Raw genomic sequence first — 17,224 nt, 5'->3', positions numbered from 1 at the left:
TAGATTAGTACTAAATCTTCTTTTCCCTAATAAAACAGAGTTCAGTGTACCTGAAGACCTCCCATACAAGAAGAAAAACAAATATAAGATCATGCATTCATCACCCAGGAGCCCCGAACACTGGCTCAATACTGTGCTGTACCCTCTCTTTGCTGCTCTTCACCCCTCTCTGCCCTGCTTTCTGCCATGGAGGCTGACACATCAAATGGATCCTACAGCCAACGGAGAGTCCCAGTAGAAGGTTGTAGGAAAAGGAGAGTGAGATAGAGGTACTGTTCCTCTGGCTTTCCTCCTGCAAACTCCCATTCATTCTTTAAGTTCTCAGTTCTCAGTATGACTTTGTTTCTAAAATGTAGACAGGGTGGGTTTGAGATAGGATGGGGAAATCAAAGGCAGTAGAATACTAGAAGTAAAAAGACCACTGAAGAGATTTTTGTAGTAGTACACATTGAGAAGTAATAGGGCCATTAGGGAAACACATCCTTCAAGGGCTGGCCTTCATGTTTTTATATTCCTGTCCCCAACATCTAACCCTGCTCCTCAGTGATGAAAATATAACTCAGCACATATTATTTAAATAAAATAAGAACTATACAATAAGCAAAGATCAAGAGTCCAAGGTTTACCTTGTACCCGTTGTCTTCTTTGCGGTTGTGAGAAGCAGTAATCATCACACCTGCAACTGCTTTGAGCTCCTGGACCGCATATGGCTGAAAAAACAGTCACACCATAATTCCATTTTGCTTTCCATCTACTTACACATTTGACCTAGGAATAACTTTGAGTAACAGGAGAAGACATTAAGACAGAAATAGGCTAAAACTTGTTATCTCCTTATAGATCAAATTCTTTGGTGGTTCAACACATGCTTGTTGAATGAAAATAAACTCAGTGTAAACTTTGTTTCCCTTCCTTTGGTCTTTCATGTCACTTAATATAGCACTGTAAGCATGACAAATATTTGAATCCTGGTTGATTTAAGACATTTTTTTAATTTGCGGCAACAAACTGTACAATCAATAATATAAAACACTTACTACAAAAGGCGTAGGAACATATCTTGAAAAAAGGTACACAGGAACATCTTTGGCCAATAAGACTGCAGCAGTGAGTTTAGCAAGTCTAAAAAAAAAATTGAGGGAGATTTCACTCAGTCCTTAGCTTATCATAGATTTTAAAACCTAACCTTCTACAAGATAAATGTTTCATATTGGAATTATTCTGAACATATAGTAGCCTAATATAACCAATTCTTATAATCAGCAGTTAAACTTCATGCTCCAACTTAAAAATGTTAAATAAATAAGGTTTTTTAAAAAGGAAGTTAATAAGAAACAGAACTGATCTTTTAATTTCCTCCTTTTTCCTTAATCATCTTTTGATGGCTCCTTTACTAAGAAATAAAACCTGAAAAGGGCAAAAAGAATGCAGGAAAGTGAAATAAGAGACTCTGATAAACACAATTGCATAAGTAACCCCTGGAAAAAAGTATCACTGTCTCATGACTATGTGTGAAAATCACCTAAAACTAATTAAATGGGATTATAATGAGAGAATACAATTTTTTTTTAAATGTTTATTTTATTTCTGTGAGAGAGAGAGAGAGAGACAGAGCGTGAGCAGGGGAGGTGCAGAGAGAGAAGGAGACACAGAATCCGAAGCAGGCTCCAGGCTCTGAGCTCTCCGCACAGAGCCCGATGCGGGGCTCGAACTCACAGACCGAGAGATCATGACCTGAGCTGAAGTCGGACGCTCAACTGACTGAGCCACCCAGGTGCCCCGAGAATACAATTTATTTAATCACTCCTACCTGGTGCTTTTGCCAAAGTATTAAAATAACATAAACTATGATACCATTCTAAATACTAACTCTAAATATTTAAAAATTTTAATCCTGCCTGTAAAACCTAAGCGTTCTTTTTAAAATGCTTCTATTTCATCTCTAAAATAAACATCAGCATGTGATCACATTTCTATTTGACAGTTTCCTGTTTCAGAAATCCTACTGTTAATTTTTTTTTTAAGGCTATCGCAATCCAACTTAATCTCTGAAACAATTAATGCTGTACCTCTGGCTGCTGCAGCTGCTAGTTACTTGACCCCGGGTGTCATACCCGACGACAAAGCCTCTCTGCTTGAAGTCTGAGAAGCATCTCTCAAGGTATTTGTACATTCCCTGGAGCAGATAAACACAAAAGATTAGTTCCTGAATAATACCTGCATTTTCCACAACTTAAAATCTATTATTTTTATGTGTAGTGGTCAGTTTATTGGCTCATAGGGAACCGGCTTCCGCCTTCATACTCATGTTTACCGATTTGGGAACAATACTGTTCAAGCCTCAAATGTGAGATGACAAAGATTTATTTCCTGGAATTTCAGACTCATTTAATACCACAGAAATATCAATTAAGTAACTATTAAATCCAATATGATACATAAAACATTAGGGGAAAACGAGGGGACAAGAGAGTCAGTATGCTAAGAAAAAAATACTGTCAGAAGACCCAAAAGAAATTGTTTCTTGTCTTAAGGCTCTAGAGAATAGAATTTTGACCATATTTGGCCTTGCTAAATCATAAGACTGAAGCCAACCAAAATATTTGACCTATTTATGACACAAACATTTTAAATCAGCAACATAAACCTTCATCAGAACATTTCTTAAAATGGCTGATCCCGTTCGTAATTCCTTAGTTTGAAAATCTCACAGAAAGAAAATCTCATAAAGTAGGAAAATATGCAGTCACTGGTGACAAAAAAAGAAGCGAAGCACTGAATACTGAAAATATCACAACGATAAACTAAAACCATTTAACTAACTTATGGTTTGATAACTTCAATAAATGCTTTCATCTCTGAAAATAACACTTCATATTTTATAGTCCTTTAAAACCATTATCAAAAGTGTTGCCACATTTAATCCTCAAGACCCCAAAAAGAAAGAATGCAGATACCTTTTCTATTTTTGTCTTTCAATATCTCTTCAAAAAAAGAGGTGACAGAGTAAGACTGAAGCTCCATTTAATGAATTGCCCAAGGCGATTCATTCAACTAAAACTAAGTTATACTAATTTATTGAAGTACTGGATGGCAGGCACTGCTAAGTAACTATGTGGCAGCACCAAATGAAGCCCCAGGGACCTCTGGACCCTTTTTTCATGGCTCTTTCAAGTGTAATTATTCTTTTCAACCTGCTCCTCAAAGAGGATTTCAATTACCTCCATTTTGACCTTAGGCTCTAATTTCCTAATTGATTAAGTTCTTTTTCCCAGCTAATCTCTTAACTCAGCAAAGATGCTGGCAAAGCATCTCCTTATGGAAACTGTAACTGTGACTACCCTGAGCCAGCAAGACCCACATGATTGACTACAAGACTATGAGCGACTTGACCTTCACTGCCCACCTGCAAGTACCTCCCTACCTTTGTCCCACATTTTCCTTATACAAACCTGGAATTATTTTCAGCACTTTGGAGGCAGTCTTTGAGATGCTAGTCTGCTGTCTTCCCGGTGTTGGTATCACTGATATAAATTCCTGTCTTGTTTCACCACCACCCCACTCTCTTTGGATTTTGTCACTGGCAAGTGGTCAAATCTGGTTTATTTGGGACCCCAAGAGCCAGGTGCTCTTGCCCCCTGTCCCTGGGTTACATTCCCTATGAATGTGTGTGTGTGTGTGTGTGTGTGTGTGTGTGTGTGTGTGTAAGTGCACACATGTGCATGCTTAATATAGCCCATGTTGACTAGTTTCCCCAATTTATTTATAATAACGATGCTATCCTAAAACTTCACAGAACATCCTATTATTCTCTGGTATAAATATCTGTCTTATCCCCCTTTATCTAGACTCTGAAAAGGGTTAGGGCTTAAGTATTAGATTCCATTTGGCTTTTCCCTTTCACACAATGGAATCTCAACTCCAGTAAAAATTTACACTTACATAGAAATTTATTTTCAAACACCTCCTCCACCCCTTTTTATAAAGTCAAGGAATCTTCATTTAAAATGAAAGCTTATGAGGAAACCAATATATTAAAAAGAGTGAACTGATGAATTTTGGGGCGAGGAGAAGAAAGGGGTCTGGGATGGGGGAAGTGGCACGTATCCTACCCATGTAGTCTAGTCATCTTATCATCCCTTCTACTCCATCCTCTGCACTAGCTTTTGCCTTTGGAGAATTCCCTCAGAACAAAGCTAAGGATGATTTACTGTTTGACAGTATTGATTAGAATTATGCCTACTGAGCAATTCTCTAGTCCAGAACTATTTTTAGTATATTCTAAATGCATTTTGGCTTCAAAAGTATAGTTCCTTGAAGCAGTGAGAATGTTTCACTAGAAAAAGAAGTAATTTGTTTCTAGGGTAAGTTGTATAAAATGGGGAGACATAAATTGTATCACATCATACACTGTCTTAAAGAACTCTCAAATGGATATAGAAAACCATGTTTAAGGGAAATATTTTCAACTAAATTTTCCAAATATTCTGGTTAACCTTTATCAATGGCCATATGCCAAAATGAGTAATTCTCTTTTTCCTAAATTTGTTTCTTTATGTTAATTGGAAATCTCAATATCTGTGTCCTGATTTCAAATGCAAAGTAACTGTCAAGATTTCAAATGCAAAGTAAATGTCAAGAAGTTGACAATGGTAATCATAAGAACTCTTAATCAGAAAGTTAGTTTGTGACCTTGAAGATACACAAATGACTTATAAGATAAATTCTGTGCAAGAGCAAAGGTTAGCATTTGTCCCAAGGTTTTTTAACTTACAAGAAGGTACCTTCCTAGACATAAAGTTTGTTTTTGTTTTAGAAAGCCTACCTAATTTATAAAGCAAAAAAATAGAGTGATAAAAAGTATACATAATACTTTATAATACCTACCTGTGTTGACTGTATTACTGTAAGGTCATTAATATAGCAAAATCCTGCCCCCATAGCAGAACGAAGTCCCGCCGTCCCAAAAGTCATTCGGCAACAAAGACGATCTCGTAGCTCCTTGTTCATCCCATTCCGTAACAGATTTTCAATTTGCTCTTTTGTTTTGGGATTCTATAAAAAAGTATTAAGACTTAATCAGGATCACAAGCAGAGTCCTGATATGAAGCCCTTCTGAGGAGCCAGTAAGTATTATGCATATTTCACAAGGTTCTAAATATAAGTTCCACAGTGCTACTTATCAATATTAGTATGTATAATAAAACAATACCTGTCATCTATGGAGCCCCCCAAAGAACCAGACCCTTACCGAAGGCAATGCACATATCTCTAATTGTCATAGCATTTTTGGTAATACTACTCAAGAATTTTTTAACAAATTGATAAACTTAAGAGCTATGGAACCCAAATAAGCCTCCTAGTCAAAAACAACATTAAGTAAGTTAGAGTCTGTCTTAAGTTTTAAAAGAAATAAGGAACCTATTGGATAAAAGCCATCAACACATGCCTACCAATTACTTCCTAAACCTCTGTGATTCAAAATGACCAGGTAAGCCTTCTGCTCTTTAAAGTCACAGAAAACCATTCAATGTATCTACAGTAAAGGTGATCATAAAAAGGTCTTAGATGTTAAATGTGGACTTGGTTAAGAATAAGAATGAAAATTCAGTCCAAGCTTGGCTTGTGAGGCAGGACATGCCAACATCTATACTTTAGGATTATGTATTTCATTATCACATCCATTAACTTATTTTCATAAAGCTCATGGATACTCTTGACTGAAATATTACTTTACAAGCAAGTTTCAAATGGACGTGCAATTATATAATAAGAATAAAATTTGAATGGAATTTTCTAGTATTTTCCTTATAAGAGAGAGAGTCAAATATTATGAAAATAAGGTGAACCACAACTTCTCCCTTCCATACTATATATAGTATGGATTTAGTCCATACTAACAGCTTAGATCTTCTATGTCTATGGCCTATACAATGATAACGAATATTCAGAATGATAAACCAAGGCACCTATAAGGTGCTAAATATTAGAATAGATTTGTACTTGCAAAGAAATAAAAACATATTAATATATAATTTAAACAAAAAGGTTTTCTGGGGGCACCTGGGTGGCTCAGTTGGTTGAGCGTCCGACTTCAGCTCAGGTCATGATCTCACAGTTCATGAGTTCGAGACCTGCATTGGGCTCTGTGCTGACAGCTCAGAGCCTGAAGCGTGCTTTGGATTCTGTGTGTCTCTCTCTCTCTGCCCCTAACCCACTCGCATTCTGTCTCTGTCTCTCTCAAAAATAAATAAACATTAAAAAAAAAAATTTAAACAAAAAGCTTTTCTGGTTATAGTGGAATTAAAGTAACCAGAGTACATGCCACAAACTAATGAGAAGCCATGGAAATTCTGATTAACTGAAATTATAATCAGCTAAAAATGGATATAAATTTATGTATATATATGTATGTATATACACGTATAATGACCTTAGCTCATGAAATCTCCATTTTATAAATGGCACACACTAACAAATACACAGCCTACATAAAACTATGAATAGCTATTAAGAGGAGAATCTAAACAATAAGACTAACTGGGCTATTCTATATTTTCCCAATGTTTAAGATGCTACCAGATTTGGTACAAAGGTCAAAGAGACTTGAAGATGGCTAACATTTAAAAACAGGTATAAGAATGGCAAAATTGAAGACTAAAAAGTTTCAGTTCTGTAGAGGGTATATGGCAGTGTCATACAGTTCGTGCCATAGAAATTGAGATAGTCCTAGGGCACCTGGCTGGCTCAGTCGGAAGAGCATGTGACTCTTGACCTTGGGGTCATGAGTTTGAGCCCCACGTTGGGTGTAGAGATTACTAAAAATAAATAAGTTTATTTATTTAAAAAAATAAATTAGGATTTAAAATTCTTTTAAAAAGAAATTAGGATAGTCCTTTTAGAATGATATCATAGCAACTACCAAAATTTAAACTGCATATGCCTTTTGGCCCATAAATATCTCTGTCCATAGCAATGTCTTTACTCAAACAAGATTTATTCATACAAGAATGTCAACTGCAGCATCTTACTGGTAGTATTATTACCTCTGTGTTAATAAAGAAATTAAGATTTAGGGAGCCTATTATTACCACTGTATTAATAAAGAAATTAAGATTTAGAGAGCCTATTAACATGGAGCTAACATTGGAGGTCTAGACAGGATTTGAATCCAGGTTGGTCTGGTTCTAAATCCTATACCACCTCACAACAACAAAATAATTATGCAGAGCAGGTTAATAATGTTCCTAATAATAATGAACTCCAACTATAAAGCCAAATATGATTCCTTTTAATTATAGCTACATAAGATACAAAAATGACCCACCAGACATGAATATTATTAGGTTACTGAGTACTTCCTAATGTTTAACTGCACAGCTACTAGAGTAGGGCCTAAAAATTCCATTCTCTGTTATAAACATTACAACCAGTCCTAACCTAATTCCTGTTTCTGAAAAAGACTGTAAATTAGAGAAAAATAAAAATGGATAAAGAATCACGATGCATTGGACAGACGTATATTTTTATGGTAAAAAGTGCTAAGTGATTATGGTGACAGGCAAATGAAATCTACTTTAAATGCAGATTTCTCCACTATTTCATAACTACATTAAATTAGATGTTGATGTTAAAATGTTTAAAAATACACCTAAAGGGCAATCTATGTAGCCATGATTATCATACATTTTCCATGAGGATGAAATTACATTTCTATTTTGTTGTTAAAATATTCAAACAACTATGATTTTTATAAGCTATCATATTATGAAGATTCTAAAGAACTACAAATTATTTTTAAAACTCTTTCCACATAAAACTCAGATACATTAAATGAAAAGCAGAAGCATACATAATGTGTTTTAATTTGTATAAAAAGAAGTATATGTATACTTACATCATTCCAGAAATACTCCATGCTAATATAAGACACTAAAACTAGTGATTATCTCTGATGGAGAAACCAGGCATAAGGTCTGAGGCAGAAAAGTGACTTTATTGTACAGCCTTAGTACTGTTTGGATATTTTATATTTTACTTATTTTATGGTAAAAACTAAATAAATCTCTCTCTCTGATGGCTGAGAAAAACTACTATTGTGGGTCTCCATGGATACTTTTTACCTCACAAATTGCTTTTTTGTCACTCACAGAAGGTTATTAATAAAACAAATGTTGGAGCTTTCTCAAATACAAATTATTGTTTGCTTTCTAAATGTGCTCTTATTTACAATGCGTTCATTACTTAAGGATAGGAGCAGGCTAATCAGCAAAAAAAGAAAAAAATGGTTCAAGTGATGCCAACAGTAAAGAAAGCTCTAAAAATTATACTGTAAGTCTGCAGAGAAGTTATTTGATTTACATACCTTCTGGAAATGTACATTCCTTTTGGAAAGTAAATGCATTCAATCTGAACTAAAGTTGCTCTTAACTAGTGTATTTTAGAATCCTAATGATTTTAGTGCCCCAAAAAAGTAATCCTGCAGAAAATCCAAAAAGATTTTAGTGACTACTAGCATTTTCTATACTTCATCAGGAAGGAAGCTGATTGTTTAGTAGGAAATCAGTAAGCTAAAGAATACAGAATTAAAGCCATGCATTATTTTCAAAGGTTACCTGTTTACCCAAAATTTTCCTTTAGGTTCTAATCCTATGGAGTGCTGCAACTTTATATGGCTGAAATGAAGAAAAGAAAGTGTCTTCTTACATAATACTCTGTGGAGTTGTGTTTTTTCCATAGCGTAGGTCCTTAAGGCCCAAATTCAAAGAAAACATGAAAGAACTGATTTAAAAAATAAAAAAAAAAAAGCAGCACTTTATATATATAAAGAGAAGTACCTCCTTTAACAAACCTCTTACAAACTTTCATAGATGTGAATAAAGGTATATACCAGACCAAAATCATTCCAACTCTACCTGCCATGAAACGAAAGTATTAGTATTCATTTATGAAGGATTACTCTGGATTCACCCAAGCTTTTCTGAACCTATTCTGTTCATAATTAGGGGGCTTCTATATTATCTATATATAATAAATATAAATGTATATAAAAGTACATAAAAAACTGATTAATCATCATATAAAACAAATCAAGTTTGTCAATGAAGAATTCACCTATAAATCTTCTTTCCTCCTTCTCTTATAAACCTAATAATTGTATAATTTTTATACAACTTGAATCTACTCTATTAATATTATTATATTATATATATATTTTTTGCAATCAAAATCCTAATATTGTTATATATCTAAAGGTGAGGTAATATACAAAATTGACTTCTTAGTGGCTCAAATATATCTAAAATTGCAAAGCTTGTAAATAACATTTTAAAATGTTACTGACAGAGGCTAGTGCCTAAACAACAAATACCAGTTTTATAGAACTACAGAAAAAAAAATATTTAAGTTTATTTCTCAACAGAAGTTAAAATAGGAAACTGCCATCTGAAAACCTGAAGGGTAAATGTAACTGACATTTACTTCTAAGGGTCAACCAGCTTGAAGATCCAAATCTAGAGACCTGAAGCAGAACATGTTTTCCAAACCAGATGCTTCCTCAGAGTCCAAAATATACTCTTGCTAACCAATAATTTTTTCCCATCTAAGAGTCTTTGTGTAATTCTAAATTTAATTTCTCCATCTTAAATTTTTTTTTGTATTTAAGTATAGTTGACATATAAAGTTGTATTTGTTTTAAAACATAGTGATTTGATAATTCTATAGATTACACAATGCTCACTCACCACCATAAGTGTAGTTATACCATCTGTCACTATACAATGTTAATACAATATTATTGACTATATTCCCTATGTTGTACTCTTCATCTCCGTGACTTATGTATTTTATAACTGGAAGTTTGTATTTCTTAATCCCTTTTACCTATTTTGTACATGTTCCCACCTCTCTACCCTCTGGCAACCACCTGGTTTGTTCTCTGTATTTATAAGTCTATTCCTGGGTTTCGTTTGTTCATTTGTTTTGTCTTTCAGATTCCACATATAAGTAAAATAATTTCTCCATCTTTAAAAACATTGTAGAAATTAGCATAAGTTGGCTTAGATAACAAATTTGAATGACTATTCTTGTCATATAAAATGAGATTTCATTAATAATAATTGGCTTAATAAAGCTTGAGACCATTTAATGAATATAAAAATCATATCCAGGAAATAAAGATTCTAACTACTCAAAAAGCAGAAAATAAGACATTAAATATAACATATTATCATTTAAGTATAATACTAAACATGCCAAAATTCGTGTGAAAGATAAAAATGTTGATTAATTCATTTCAAAACATGTGTGTGTGTGTATATATATATATATAGTCTTTTTTTTAACTTTTGGATTGTTTTTCTAACAAAACACACACATGTGTTCAATAATATAGTCATACTTAAGTCTCTGTTATGCTTTAAACAAAAAATACTTCTCATAAAGACAGTCAAAATAAAACATTTCAAATGTTTGCTATTTTTCTCTAGGTATTCTGACACATACTTTTCTTGACAGAAACTGATCTTAAAAAATAAAGTCTCAGTTTAAAAAACAACAGAAAAAATATCATCTTGGTAGATGCAAAGGAAGCATTTGAAAAAACTCAACACCCAATAGCTATTTTAAAATTTCTCAGTAAATGCTGAATAGTAATTCCACTAGGAATCTACCCAAGAGAAATGAAACATGTTCACACAAAGACCTATAAATGAATTTCAAAGGTAGATTTACTCTGAAGAGTTAAAGCCTGTTGTCCATCAACAGGTGAATGAATAAACAAATTATTGTACATCCATAAAATAGAGTAACATTCAGCAATAAAAAGGAACAAACTGCTGGTATAGAAAACAAAATGGATAAATCTCACAAGTATTATGTTAACTGAAGGAAGCTAGACACAAAAAGCCTACGTATTGTATGATTTTTATAAAAGCAAACTACAGGAACAATAAAGAACTATTACAAGTCAACAATAAGACAACCCAATTTTAAGAGGGACAAAGGATTCACTAAAGAAAATATATAAATAGCCAATTGATTCATGATACAACATGGATGAAATCTGAAATGTGCTAAGTAAAAGAAGGCAGACACAAAAGGCCACAAACAATAGTATGGTTCCATTTATATGAAAGGTCCAGAATAGGAAAATCTAGACAGATGAATGGTTGTCAGGAGCTGGGGGGGGTGGGGGGGCAGGGGGGGGAATGGAGGAATGGGCAATGATCACTAATGGATACCGGGTTTCTTTCTGGGATAATTAAAATGTTTGGGAATTAGATAGTGGTGGGGCACCTGGGTGGCTCAGACAGTTAAGCATCCAGCTTCAGCTCAGGTCATGATCCCATGGTTTGTGGGTTTGAGCCTCGCATTGGGTTCCGTGCTGATAGCTCGGGGCCTGGAGCTTGCTTTGGATTCTGTGTCTCCCTCTCCCTCTGCTCCTCGCTCCTCCCCCTGCCCCACTCTCTCTCTCAAAAATAAATAAACATTAAAAAAAATTAGATACTGATGACAACTGCACAATCTTTTGAACATACTAAAACCCACTGAATTATATACATTCTAAAATGGTGAATGTTATTTCACATTATGTGAATTATATCTCAATTAACAACAACTACAGGACAAATTAGATGAGTGGTTGACAGGGGCTGGAGCAAGGGGATTCACTACAAAAGGGCACAAGGGAACTTTCTGCAGTGATCGAAATGCTCTTTGATTGTGATGCTGGTTTTCCAACTGTATACACTCTTCAAAATTCATTAAGTAGAACACTTAAAAGAATTAAATTTACTGTCAATTTTGTAAATGTAAATTATACCTAAAAAACAAACCATATAGAAAAACTCTAAAGCTGAGACTAAAGTAGAAGAAATACACATAAATCCAGATGCACACAGGGTTTTACCTTATAATGCATGAATTAATGACAAACAATATTAGGTGCTTTTTTCAATTCCCTTTATAAAACATTTGAGAAATATAGTTTAATGTTAAAAAAATTACACTTGAAAGATACTTGAATTCTCTTTATGAAGCAGAGTTTTTTTTTTTAAGACATACAAATTACAAAAACAAATTCATGGGTGTGAATTGTACTGTTGCATAATATCAGCTCTCTTACTGTTAAGTTTTTCCTGATAATTATGTAAAAGTTCCTTGATGTTGGGGAGAACAATTAAGTCATTAAATCTATGTTGTTACGAATCTAACTTTACAGAAACCACACATGAAACTTACTATCTTTGTAAAATATGACATTTCTACTTAGAGAAAGAACATCTTAGGCTGTATTTGATGTTATTTTATTGTTGACTTGCCCTATAGCTTCTGCTACTATTTAGGGATAAGTTAACAGGGTCCACATTTTCAAAAGTTATATATTAAGTATATATTATAAAAAATATAATACTTCAATTTTGATTCGAGTGTTTTCAGGCATTGAAATATTTTTCACTACGTGATTTTTTTTAAAGGAGTTGTTTAACTTTCAGGGTTATCTTTACTTGACTAAATGAAAAACAAAACTATTTTTCAAACAAACAGGAAATTTAGACAAAACTCTAGTATTCCTAGATATGCCTTGGTTACTTGGAGGAAAGGATGGAGGAGAATGTAAAGTAGATATGGGAATTTAAACTGAACCTGTAGCTTAATTTTTTAAAAAGGAGTTCTGATTCAAATTTGGCAAAATATTGTAACGAAATAGAAGCTGTTTATCATTTTCTGTGTTAAAAAATTTTTTTTAATGTTTTATTTATTTTTGAGACAGAGAGAGACAGAGCCATGATCAGGGGAGGGGCAGAGAGAGAGGGAGACACAGAATCTGAAGCAGGCTCCAGGCTCTGAGCTGTCAGCACAGAGCCCGACACAGGGCTCAAACCCACAAACCATGAGATCATGACCTGAGCTGAAGTTGGGACGCTTAACCAACTGAGCCACCCAGGCGCCTCTCAGTCTCTGTGTTTTTAAAAAGGATAGGACAATTGTTAAAAGGGCTCATTACTTCTTTAGTTTTCTTGGAAGGCTCTGTAATCATCCAAATGTAAAACTTTGTTATCCATAATTCTGAGTCTCCATCTCCAACCCATCTCATCCTAATTACATACTGCCAGATTAATCACCCAAGAACCAACAATAGAGTCCAATTCCAGTTACCTCAAATATAAATAAAGGTCAGGAAGGGCGGGAATCAGATCCCAAAGGGCAGAGGAATTCAAAACCTTTTTGGATTCAAATACTCTCTTCATTTCTCTGAGCCCAAGTTTGTATATAGGTTAAAAATGAGAATAACAACTACCTCAAACAATCCTTGAAGGATTAAAAGAGATTTTTTTTTTACATGAAAGCATCTATTAATTAACACAGCTGGCACATGATCACTCAATAAACACTAGATATCCTTTTTCCTTTGTGTGGCCTAAATTGCCACAGCAGTCTAACACATACACTATACTTGAGTTAAAAAAAAAAAAATCTTCATTGTTCTTGCACGCTGTGCAGTTTCACTTTCCTGATCAGTTTCATTTTCCATTTTATTCTTCTATTTCTCCCACCTTAAATTTTCTGTCCCCCTATTCATCATCTATTCCTATCCTATTTTTCCTTTCAGGCCCAGGTCAAATTCTACTTCTTACATAGTCTTCCTGACTTTGAATTCCTATCGCTCTTAAAAAGCAGCCCCACAAGTTGACTATTAATTGTTCTTTATTTGTATTTTAAATATTATTAATTGTAACTATGTATTTTCCTAGTTTAAAATAATAATAATACAGATAAAGCTACAGACATTTTGACTATTACCTTTAGTCCCAGACCACTCCTGTGAGGGAGCAAGTACTATTGTGATGTATCCTTCTAGACCTTTACTGGCATCTATATATGCACAGAAATGTAGTTTAGCTTTCTCTCTTTATTTTATATAGATGCTATCAAATTGCATATGATGTTCTATAACTTGCTTATTTCACTTAATGTATCTTGGAGTTTCTTTCCATACATACAGATCTACTTTTGTTTTGTTTTGTTCCTCTTTTACTGAGAAATAATTGACATCACTAAGTTTAAGGTGTACAGCATGATGGTTTAATTTACACATACAATTGACCCTGTAAGAACACGAGTTTGAAGTGAGCAGGTCTACTTATATGCAGATTTTTTTGATAAAGTCAGTACAATAATGTAAATGTATTTTCTCTTTCTTATGATTTTAACATTTTCAAAAGAAAATGTCTAGCTTACTTTATTGTATGGATACAGTCTATAATACATATAACATACAAATCTGTGTTAATTGACTATATTATCAGTAAGGCTTCTGTTAACAGTAGGTTATGAAGTTTTTGGGGAATCAAAAGTTATATGTAGATTTTTGACTACATGGCGTGTTGGTGCCCCAAACCTTCATGTGGTTGAAGGTATTGTGAAAACATTACATGATAGGTTTAGTTAACATCCATCATCTTATGTAGATACAATAAAAGGAAAAATTTCTCTGTGATGAAAACTCCTAGGATCTACTTTCTTAACAACTTTTCCTATATATCATACAGCAGTGTGAACTATAATAAAATTGTCCGTTACATCTCTGTACTTACTTACCTTATAACCAGAAATTTGTACCCTTTGACCACCTTCCTCCAATTCTATACCCTCCCCCCAATAAGGTAACCACAAATCTGATCTGTGAGTTTCGTGTGTCTTTTGGTTTTTTGGGTCTTTTTAAATTCAACATGTAAGTGAGAACATAGTGTCTGCCTTTCTTGTCCGACTTATTTCTCTTAGCATAATGTCTTCAAGTTCCATTCATTTTATCACAAATAGTAGGATTTTCTCGTTTTTTATGACTGAATAATATTCCATGGTGAATATATACCATAACTTTTTTATCCATTCATCCCAGACCTATTCTATTCAGCTGCTGCAGTGTTCCAATTTGTTTACTCTTTCCCCTTTGGTGTGCATTTAGGTTTTTTCTAATATTTACCTGTATAAATAATGAAGTATTTCAGAGGGCAAATAAGATGAGAAAAATTCTGAAGCAGAAACCACAAAATAAAGTCACTATTTACATTAAAGAGATTTTCTAATGAGTTGAAAGCTAAAAGGTCTATGTATCTGAGAAGCAGAGGATTTTTCATTTATATTATAATTTTAATATTATTTTTTTTTCAATTTTCATATTCTTTTGGGCATTAGATTGGGCTATGCCATGGTTTTTTTGGGTAAGGTTCAGTGCTCATTAAATTATCTGGTATAAAATATCCCATGCAGGATTAGATATAGTACCTACCTGTCTATTTTCCACCAGCATTATTTTCTCCATTCACTCCCAACACCAGAGGGCAGTAGCCTTAGTGCTAATTAGCAGTCACGTATAGATAAAGTGACTCATGAAAAAATATTTTAGTAAAATCTGCACTAAATTACTAAACCTTTTGTTTTGGGGGAAAATATTTCTAAAAAACAGGGCATATAAAATATGTAAAAACAATTAAACAAGCTGTCTAAGAGGATGAAAGAACCCTGATTTAGATAATCCAGGGAGTAACCATGAAAATCTAAGATGATGAAATATAATACTTACATTCTTTGGCTAGTTCAGTGTATCTTACAAGTAAAATCTGGAAGAACCAAATGAAGACAAATTCCTTTTCATTAGGTTCTCCAGGCTCTCTCAGATTTTTCAAATAGGAGGAAAGAAAGAGATAAGGAAATAATTCTAGATCAAAGATATATCCACATAGGCTTTCTAATGGCCTTGTGGAAAACTTGAAGGAACTAAACAAAAATCCTTTATGAAAGAAAAAATAGGGCAAAGAAGACCCCCAAATAAAAGGCAGAAAAAGCCAGTCTGCCTATTTTAAAATTTTCAGGTGGGAAAGAAGGAGGTGCTTTCAAATATAAATCCTTTCTTTCAAATATATACATACATACATATATATATATATATATATTTTTTTTTTTAATGCATAGACTTTACTTTTTTTTCAACTTAAAAATTATTTAAACTCTACTCTCAACATGGGGCTCGAACTTATGATCCTGAGATCAAGAGTCACATGCTACTCACTGAGCCAGCCAGGTGCCCCTAGACTTTACTTTTTAGAACAGTTTAAGGTTTACAGAAAATTGAGCAGATAGTACACAGAGTTCCCATAAATGCCCTAGCCCAGTTTTCCATGTTGTTAACATCTTGTATTAGTGCAGTACATTTGCTGTAGTTGATCCAATACTGATCCATTTTTTTTCAAAGAATTTTTAATATTTTTAAGTAATCTCTACACCTAACATAGGGCTCGAGCTCACAACCCCAAGATCAAGAGTTCCATGCTCCACTGACTGAGCCAGCCAGGTGCCCTTGATCCAATATTATGAACTAAAGTCCACAGTTTACATACGGCTTTTGACAAATACATAATGCCATATATCCACCATTAAAGTATCATATAGAATAGCTTCACTGATCTAAAAATCCCTTGTGCTCCATATACTCCTTCCTTTGCCCTGATAACCAGTCATTTTTCAAAAATTACCTGTTTTCAAAATGACATATAGTGGGCATCAGACAGTATGTAACTTTTTCAGAATGGCTTCTTTCACTGGGTAGTATGTATTTAAAGTTTCTCAACTGTGTTTTTGTCTCTTGATGGCTCATTTCTTTTGTGGCTTGATAACTCATTTTTAAAACATCAATGAATTGGAGCGCCTGGGTGGCTCAGTCGGTTAAACATCCCACTCTTGATTTCAGCTCAGCTCACAATCTCATAGTTCATGAAGTTGAGCCCTGAATCAGGCTCTACACTAACAAGTGGAGCCTGCTTGGGATTCTCTCTCTCTTTCTCTCTCTCTCTGCCCTTTCCCCACATGCGTGTGTCTGCACACACGAGCACTCTCTCTCCAAAAATAAATAAATAAATAGGATATACTAAAATTTGTTTACCCATCACCTACTGAAGACATCTGGGTTGCTTCCAGTTTTAAGTACATTTTTAATTTGAAAAAAAAAAAAAAAGAATAGAGAGTTTTAGTTGAAGATGGAAACCTCAAGCACTTGTCTCTTCTTCCTCCTGAGAATTTTTTACATGACAATAAAGGTATAAAATAACTAAATCCATAATGCAAAAAGAACTGGAGAAGGGGTCAATGGATACTGAGGAGTAGATGAGATTTCAACATATTTCTGAAAGACAGAAAGAAGCATGAAATGAAATACAATAAGCCA

General features: G+C 33.9%; 1 protein-coding gene across 2 annotated transcripts in view; it reads right to left on the bottom strand.

Annotated features, from left to right (window-relative positions):
• Positions 1 to 17,224, bottom strand: part of PGM2L1 (phosphoglucomutase 2 like 1) — a 49,106-nt gene that overhangs the window by 24,032 nt on the left and 7,850 nt on the right. Inside the window, exons 1-5 of one of the 2 annotated variants that reach the window (XM_042957909.1) lie at positions 8,616 to 8,737; positions 4,888 to 5,055; positions 2,070 to 2,176; positions 1,038 to 1,122; positions 627 to 710 (exon numbers count right to left, since the gene is read on the bottom strand). In XM_042957909.1, coding sequence (XP_042813843.1) covers positions 627 to 710; positions 1,038 to 1,122; positions 2,070 to 2,176; positions 4,888 to 5,010 — 399 coding nt within the window. In that variant the 5' untranslated portion in view covers positions 5,011 to 5,055; positions 8,616 to 8,737. Of the gene's footprint in view, positions 1 to 626; positions 711 to 1,037; positions 1,123 to 2,069; positions 2,177 to 4,887; positions 5,056 to 8,615; positions 8,738 to 17,224 lie in introns of those variants that run through there. The other variant, XM_007080854.3, reaches the window with a different exon arrangement.

The sequence above is a fragment of the Panthera tigris genome, chromosome D1 (assembly GCF_018350195.1).
Source record: "Panthera tigris isolate Pti1 chromosome D1, P.tigris_Pti1_mat1.1, whole genome shotgun sequence".
In the NCBI taxonomy this organism is placed as follows: Eukaryota; Metazoa; Chordata; class Mammalia; order Carnivora; family Felidae; genus Panthera; species Panthera tigris.
This window is presented reverse-complemented; position numbering and strand designations above follow the sequence as displayed.